General features: G+C 44.4%; 1 protein-coding gene across 8 annotated transcripts in view; it reads right to left on the bottom strand.

The window, feature by feature from the left end:
- Positions 1-1,473: 1,473 nt before the first annotated feature.
- Positions 1,474-8,878, bottom strand: part of BIN1 (bridging integrator 1) — a 103,088-nt gene continuing 95,683 nt past the window's right edge. For all 8 annotated transcript variants that reach the window (XM_068407450.1, XM_068407453.1, XM_068407452.1 and 5 more), the window contains one exon: positions 1,474-7,066. In XM_068407450.1, coding sequence (XP_068263551.1) covers positions 6,959-7,066 — 108 coding nt within the window. In that variant the 3' untranslated portion in view covers positions 1,474-6,958. The remainder of the gene's footprint in view (positions 7,067-8,878) is intronic.

Genomic DNA, 8,878 nt, shown 5'->3' with positions numbered 1-8,878 from the left:
CGCTGTCCTCACCTGGTGCCGTGTGTGCCTCCTCTATCTGTAGAGGCTTCCTCTTCCAGCTGTGTTCCCAGAGCGAAGCCCAGCTCTCCTTGCAACATGGTGAGGGCTCTCAGGGGCAGACCCAGGGGCCCCTGGGCCTGTTCCTGCTCCAAACACGCTGCCAGGGCTCACATGGCCACAGCCTGCACATGGCCAACGAGCCCGAGTGCCGCTTGTTTGGAGCAAGAAGAAATCACTGGGAATGAATTACGCAGCTGAGCAGAGGCAGCTGACAATGAATTATGTACACTGCTTCCCCTCGTCCGCCTTCTCCCCTCCTGTTTTCTTTATATTTCTGGGTGATGGGAATGAAACTGCATGAGGAAGGGCAAACAGAAGGCATGCACGGAGCCCCCATGCCGCAGGGTTTCGCTCCTGACCTGCAAGATCCCAGCCCCGGCAGAGCTGGCCCAGCTCAGCCTGGCAGGAGCCATTGTGCCAAGCCGAGGCAGAGCCCGAGTCACCAACTGCAGCAATAGTTTCAGGGGCACAGCCTGCCTCTTCCCCTCCCTCCGCCACAAGATTTGATTCAGGTCCAACCCAGTGCCACAGAGGTGAGAGGCTAAAAGGCACTAAACCCTCCAGGCCGTCTGGAAACGAAGGAACCGTGCAAGCACAGTCTGGGCCAGCTCCCCGCGCTGGCTCTGAGGCTTGCACACCCACACGCTAAAGCGGAGGACTCTGGCAACCTATTCATCAGAGTGCTAATTGGCACCAATTTGCATCAGGTCATATTCCAGTCTTTGGCCAGCACTTGTTATTTACACACCGTGCTCTGTGTGCAACTGCGCCGAGCCTGTCTTGAATGAAGCATCTGAGGGAGTGGCCCCAAAACAGCCAGCTATGAACTGTGAATCCTTCTAATCCTGTCCCTCACTGGTCCCAAATCACCCTGGTTGAAGGGCAGAAACACCCCCTTTCTACAGGTGAGGAAAACGCCCCATTAAGAGCGGACCCAAAAGCCAGACTGGAAACTAAGACCTCACCCAGGTGTGCCAAGAGGCCAAAGGCAGTGGGGAGAAGTTTGGCCAGATGGGGTAGGGTGCCTATGTGGTGTCATATTGCCATCAACAAACTTGCCTTAGAGGATAAAGATCACATCACCTTGGGGTTAGTAGCTATTAAAAAACAAAGATCTCAAATCCTTCCATACATTGCATTTGTTTGGTGTCAGCAGGTCCTCACAACAGACCGGAACAGAGATGGCTGCTAGAAGTGTTTGTTCTGCTGTTGTACTTGTTCAGGAAAGGACCAGCATTGCCCTCTCCATCCCATGTGTTTGTAAGAACTCCCAGTGTTAACGGTGCTCCGACAAAGCAAGCCTCTTTGAAGCTACTCACCTCTTTGAGGAGAAAGAAGTCCTGAATTGTTTCAGCTTCTTAATATAAAGGCGGGAAAAAACAAAAGAGAGAGAGAGAAAAACAGACACTGGACTTAGGATGACACAAATTATATTTCTGAACATCGCCGAGAAACAAAATGGGACAAATCCATCTAGTACTTGTCACTGGAACTGAGCATCACAGCTCTGAATACAATGGGAATTGTTCAGCTTTGTTTAAACAAAACAAAAATTAAAATAATAAAAAAAACCACTCAAAACCCAAACATTTCCCAGGTCATTGTGGTTAAACTCAGAGACTGAATTAACAGAAGGAAAAGAGATTGCCAGTACATTGCCAAAGTCGTTGCCATTTGATTCAGTTAAGGAGAAGCAATAAGCCCAGGACTGCATCTGGCAGGTTTCAAGTAGGGACCATCTACACGAAATGCAGACTAGGGACAGGATTAGCAGAACACTCTGTAAGAACAGGTGAAGGAATTACAGCCATTAGACACATCAAAGTACAAGTTCATACAGACCAGTCTTCACAACTGTAGCTTCTCCATTTAGTTTCATAAACAAAATTTCTGAAATGGCCTTCTAATTCTCAGCCTGAATGTGTCACCGACAGACCCCAAGCTTTGCAAGGGCTGGTAGCACAATCCAGCTCTGGGCACTGCACAGGACCCCTTTCCGTCACAATTTTGCTACTCAGAAATGTCTAAACCAGAGCATGCAAGCAGAGAGGTGTCTGCACCACTGCCAGGTGTGAAGGTACCTATGTGGCAAGGAACAGCTTCCCTTTGGCAGCCCAGAGAAGAAAAGCTGTTGCTTGTTTTCCGGCTATCAGCATTATCAAGCTGCACTGTGCAGGATTTGCTGACGGACACATTTGTGTATCTTCTAGCTTTGCACCTAAGGCTGGTGGGACACACTTTATGCTACCATCATCCTCAAAGAGCACGGGAGAGGCTGGGAAGTAGGAGGAGCTGGAGAGTGGGGCCAGATGCTGAAAGACACAGAGGCTACTGTGTTAGAAGCACACAGGACTTGTCTGTGGAAGATCACTAGCTCTTCCCAGAAAGGGCTAAGAGAGACACCTCTGCATCCTCCAGCCAAGGACATTTGCTATTTTGGGGTATGGACTGCACAGCATCCAAAACATCTACAATGTGGCAGAGAGTGTTCAACCTGTCTCGCACAGAGCAGAAGAGAGGAAACTCTGGACTCTGTTTCCTTTGCAGAAGCGACACCTGTTAACGTATTGACCATGTACATCTATTTTGTTCTCAGACCTAAATAAAGAGGTTCTGGACCTTCCTGGAACCAAGAGGAGAGGCAGTCAGCACATCAACCCAAAATGAAAAAGATAATGTATCATCCCTCCATCCTCCCCCAGCATCTCCTTAGCCGCGGGCCTTTTCCCTTCAAGAGGCTGTTGCAAAACTTAACTGAGCTGATATTCCCATTGCAGCCAGAATATGGAGCCCTCACACTCACACCTGCTCCAGGTCATAAGAGAGACCCCTTTGGCTTGGGGGTGTTTGCCTTGGCCACAGTCTTTAGATAGAGGGACAGGAAAGGGTTCTGCAACCGTGAACAAAGCTTCAAGCACTGTGGAATACAGATCACAAAGCAGGACTAGCTCTGAGCAGCTGGAATGAAGCCTGCACAATCCCTTTCACTGCATCACCTTCACAGCCAAGAAACACAAAGGTGGTAAAAGCAGACAGTTGAGGAATGCCCAAGGAAAGCAGCACAGAGTATGCAGGAGCCTCGCCTGGAACAACACATTCATCTTTACCCTGGGACCTTTCCCTCACTCTATCTAATAAAGATATATTACTGACACTGCTAAGATAGAAAAAGGGAGAAAAAGCAATGCCTTATTTCCTTCTTATCACTTGGGCAAATGATAATTCCCACTGTACAATGGGATTAGGCTCAAATTGGAGTAGCATCATAAATCTATAGTCATAAATCTGTGACCAAATTGAGACCAACAGAGCAAGAAGCTCTCTAAGCCAGGCTACAAAATCAGTCAATGGTGTGGGATGAGAGATGCTTTTATTGTTCACCCAGTAAAACAATCCAGTGGCAGATTATTAGATGGGGAAAGAGCAGCTTTGCTCAGCCAGATACCAGGAAATCCCTGAAATGTGTCCAGTATACCTGTCAGTGGAGCAGAACTGGGCAATAGCCTTCTTTGGGTCCTCTTCAGTGGATAATGTATTCACCAAAAAATGCAGTTTAGGGTTAACTGAAACCAGTCATCAGATTAAGAAAAAAAGGCGAAGGCAAAAAGACTATTAACATTAAAACATTTTCTTTTAGCATTTTCAAAACAGAAGGTTTCACATTTTTGCTTCAAAGCAACTTTTTATAGCCCACATCATAAGTTTTTAAAAAAGTGAAAAAGCAACCCTACAAATGAATGCTTCGTTTCGGTTTGAAAGGATTTTTTTAAAATGTTGTGATTTTTTCCCCTTTTTCATTCCACTGAGAAAAGGAAAAAAAAAAAATTGTCTCAGGTCACCCTTACAACGTTTTTCCCAGATTTTTCAGTTCGGCCTGCAAACTGAAAAACTACTGTGGGCACAGCCTACTTGGGAGTTTACTGTCCCTCTTTCTATTTGAATCAGTCCTAAGCCAAAGAAAATGTGAAGTTCATTTCTCCAGGTAATACCAACCAGAATCAAGGTATTTAGCAGATGTAAAAATACTGAAAATGGGAAGAGCTGTGGCTGTTACAACGGGCTGAAGATGACCCAGGAGATAAGAGACCTCCTGGCTCCAAAAAAATTGCCATCTACAAGCTTCCTGCTATGCCACCCTACTCTCATATAAGGCAATTTATAAACTGTGGGTCCGATCCTGCATTTTCAGGATCTGACTGAGATGTGCTGACACCACTTATTTGCGAGCAATGCAAGATCCAGGTAACCCACTCTACCTGCTCTAAGCAAGAGGGTTTGGGGGTTGGGATTTTTGGGTCAGGGCGAAGGAAATGGAGAGAGATGCAACATCCTCCCCACTAGCAATATTTCAGCATCATTCACGTGACCTGAAAACAACGTCCCTTTTTTGCAGAGTGTTACCACTTCTGCAGGGACAATACAGTACTGGATAGCTGCTTTGCAAGCTCAATAAAATGAAAAGGCCTTAGGAGGATCTTTGTTGGGACAGTCATCTGGTTCAAACACAGCAGAAGACAACAAGAACAATAACAGCAAAACAACCCACAATAAATTAGGTATCAGCACAGCTTTCTAAATGCTCTAGAACAACTACTTGCAAGACAAAAATCACAGCTCTGGTACTTAGAATCTTGTCTTTTTTTTTTTTTTTTTTTTTTTTTAGAAAACAGTAATCCACAGGTTTTGCATAAAATAAACATTTTAAGCTGACAGGATTATGTTAACTGGATCAACCCGCTTTTTAATATATGTATGTCTATGTATATTTAAATGTATATTTTTATATGAATATTCTTTAAAGGAGTAATGGGAGTCACAAATGCATAAAAATAGGTATTTTGGAAAAAGAGTAATAATAAAGACAACGCCAGTGAAAAAGGAAAAAAAAATTCAAACACGGCAGTATTCTAAAGCAACGGCTCACCATACTATAACTTACGGAGTCCAGTCCTTCTGTATTGTGAGCAGTTACTCCTAAATACTATTGGGTTTTGTAACAGTGATGTAGAATATAAATTCCTGCACATTTAAAAAAAAAAGGAGAAGGGATTTGGGTATATAGGACAGATTTTGATGCATTACATTGCTGTAAATAACTAGCACAGATCATCTCCCAAGCTGAAAGCAGAAGGAACTCCAGCAACTCTTGCATTTATAAGAATATATTTTCTAATCAAAATCTGATCTGTACCTCTGAACTAAAATAAAAAAAAAAAATAATCAGAACAGATTGGAAAAGGTGGGATTTTCAGTAGTGTGTCAGCATTCCATGCTGCTTTGACAAAAGCCAGCTCCTAACAGTTAGGAAGATTATTTCAGAGAGTGATACTGTCTCTTTACAGCAGGAGGTAACCTCACTGTTAAAAATCCCTTCAAGGCAAAAAGATCATGAGGGTGGGGGAAAAAAAAGCCATAAAAAATTATAATCGCCCAACCTGCTGGCCAGCTGCATCAGTATTCAAGTAAAGTTTAAAGTACCTTTGTGGGACTTTAGAGTCTTGGAGGGTCAGACCAGCTTATTTTAACAAGTGTAATACGCACTTTGAAACAGCCTTGTCATCTGCTTGTTTAAACTAAAAAACAAATCTCAAAAACAAAGAGGAGCAAAGGAAAGGTATAGGAAAGGTCTCAGCATCAGTATTAGACTGCAGAGTATCTTCTTGACACTGACACTTTGATATTCTTGCCTTCCTTTCTAATGCATTAAAATATCATGAAGTCATGCAGCCATTTTAAATTAGTATTTCAAGAGTCCAGTCTTCATAGAGGTTAACTTGATCACCAGCACAGCACTGGAGAAAGCTTATCTAACAATATTTCACTTACAGAACTCTTCAAAGGAAAATAAGAAATACAATTCCACAAATAACAATGCCAATTAAAAACACAGAAAACAATTGTTTTTTCCTCAGTTTTTTTTTCTTAGATATTCTTTCAGAAAAAAAAGTTTCTTCCCTTATCTCTTTCTTTAATAGCAAATTTTCTAACCAGACAGATTTTAGAGCTATCCTCTATCTACATGAATCTAAGCTTTTCTGAAACCACCTACAGGGTTTTGGGGGCAGAGGATTCCCTCTCCTAAATTTCAGAGCCATCTGAATGGCATCTGCTTGGTTTGTCTTGTTTCTCCTCTTGAATGTTTCCATTCCCTTTAGCATTTCAAAGGCCAATACTACTGCAAGAATTCCTGTGACTGCATTTGAAAGAACTTTGGACTGAGCGCAGCTTCACACATTTCATCTTCTCCATGCCCTTGTCATGTCGTTTCTTCTATCTTCACATGTACCAAATCACAGTTTGTGTAACATTGTTTTAAAGGAAGAAAATAAAATACACACACACACATTGTATTGGTGAACACTACACACTAAATATTTTTTTTCAACAGCATAACAGAAAGTTTGGCCTACTGTAGGTTGAACATGTAGGGAAGGCTGAATTTTTACGGCTGCCATGCAAGCCATCTTCAAGACAAAACAGATGAACCCACCCAAGAGCAAATGCAGCTTCTACTCTCAAGCCATTAGACAAATACTGCCTTTCCAGGGATCAGACTGACATCTCGCCAATTCAGTCAATGCAGTATTTAGAGAACCACACTTGAGTTGCTTCTGCATCAGTCCTCTGAATCCAAATGCTGTTAATACCAAAGGGGGAAGAGGGTATTTGACTTGCCTTATTATTATTATTAATATGTATATATTTTGACAACACTTTGCATTTCAATTTACTTCTGAAACCTTGCCCTTTGAGAAGAACACACCCTTTAAGTTGACTTTTTTCCCAGGCTTCTGTTCCTTTAAAATTCTCTCTTCTCTTCATTTCACTGTTCTTTTTCAATTATCTACCAGAAAACTTGCTTTCTTCCAGCAGAAATGCGGTTGGTGGGCTTGGGCTTTCACTGCACCCGCTCTGTGAAATTCTCTGGGAAAACCCCTCGGCATTGGTCAAGTTCCTTATGCTGGATCCAGTCAGACTCCTTCACGCCCATCAGCCATCCTTCATCCTGGAGGAGAAGACAGAGATCAGATGCTGAGGGATAGATGTGAGCAGGGATTTTTCTTACAGAGTGCAGGCCACGGAGGCATCAAGGCATTATCAAAGCCATGCTCATATTTGGCTTGGAGACAATCCAGGAGGAGGATGGAGAAGAAGGAAAAAAATACTTTCATTCCCTTTTAAACAGGGAGAAGTCTACATCTCACCAGAGTCGGTACCAAAACTCCTATCTGACCCAGAGTGTCTGGAGACAGTGAAATTGTAAATAATTAGCAAGTGTAATAGAAACATGTCATAATTAACACCCACTGAAGCAGAAGAAATTCTGCCAAAGAAAGTCTCTAGAGCTACAGGATGGGAATCACCTATCTCACCTTTCACAATCTAAACAAGGGGTCCAGCATTCTCCATAGTCATAAAAGAGACAGGCATCTCCACAGTGTAATTCATCCCATTCACCTTGGGCACAGGTCTTTGGAAAGGACGAATCATTCCCTGGAGGTGCTCATCCCCTGCTCCAGTCAGGGCACCTGGACGATTAGCATTTTAGAGAGGTGGTACAGGCAAAATGAGTCTTGTTTGCTATGCTGAAATTCTGGTCTATGAGAACTGGGAGCTGAGGAGCTCAACCCATCTTCCCAAAACCCAGCAATCTGTTGGACTTGATGCAAGGTGAGGTTGGCAAAACTTCCAAACTTCTGCTACACATGATGTAAGACTCAAGGTATCTCACAAGGGTCCTCCCTAGCCACTAAACCTATACATCTATAAACAAGGATGAATTTTCACTGAGGCAAATTGAGTCCTGCCTGGTAGAATCTGCTCAGGAGAACCAGACTTATCACCCTCTGCCTGCAGGGTGCCTGGCATCAAGATTTCTGTTCCATCCAAAGCACATGAGGGAGATGAGATATTCAAGGTGGAAAGGCTGCACTGCTTGCAGCTCAAGTGTGCAACCGCTCTATTTTCTGCATGCCTTGGAGCTGCCACCATGGAAGCACCCCTTCAGCATGCAAATGTACCCACTCACGTGAATCACTTGCAGTGGGGCAGCCTATGGGTTAAGACTGCAGCGTGAGGCATGGGGGACCGCTGCCTCAAACTCAGCCGCCTGCTCTGCATCCACTCCTCTGGGCAAAGTATGCACCAGGTTCATTTAGAGGTATGTTATCACATTCAACTACGTAACTTGCCAGGGCAGAACTGCTCAGGCAACCAGATGCTCTAAGCTGTGGGGAAACGGGGCATGTGTGCGTGTGGTTCACACAGTTGTTCTGACACTTCTGCTTTCCTGGAACTGGCAGGAGTTACCTGGGTATTTACCCAAGGCCAAGCAATGCCTCCCTTGAAACACGTTCTTTAAAAACATACCTGCACAGTGCAGGAGTGATGCAGCCCTCACCAGGGGTGATCCATAGGGCACATATTGCCTTCCGCTGCCGTTTCGCAGCTTCTGCCCTCTTGTCCTGTTTTCTGCACATTTCATGCGGCAGCAGCTCAGACCAGCCATTGTATCTGAGTTCCTTCCTCCTTGCAGGCTGTACTGGGTGCCTGCAGGCCCAGGCAGCCCTTGCTGCTGTGTTAGATTTGAGCATTCAGGGGATGTCATGGGAATGGCATGAGATGGGAGCCCATCTGCAGCAGCCAGCTGCAGGGGCTGCGGAAGGACTGACGTGCCATAAATCAGGAAGACAAACGACTAGGCGGAAGATGCTGGGCCCAAGTGTCTGGAAAGCAGCTTCCAGCTCACAGCAAGGCAAGCACAAAAGCTCATCCATTCGCACATCGCATCTGTGCCATACAGCATGCATCACTCCCA

This window comes from Nyctibius grandis, chromosome 9 (genome assembly GCF_013368605.1).
Source record: "Nyctibius grandis isolate bNycGra1 chromosome 9, bNycGra1.pri, whole genome shotgun sequence".
NCBI lineage: Eukaryota > Metazoa > Chordata > Aves > Nyctibiiformes > Nyctibiidae > Nyctibius > Nyctibius grandis.
This window is presented reverse-complemented; position numbering and strand designations above follow the sequence as displayed.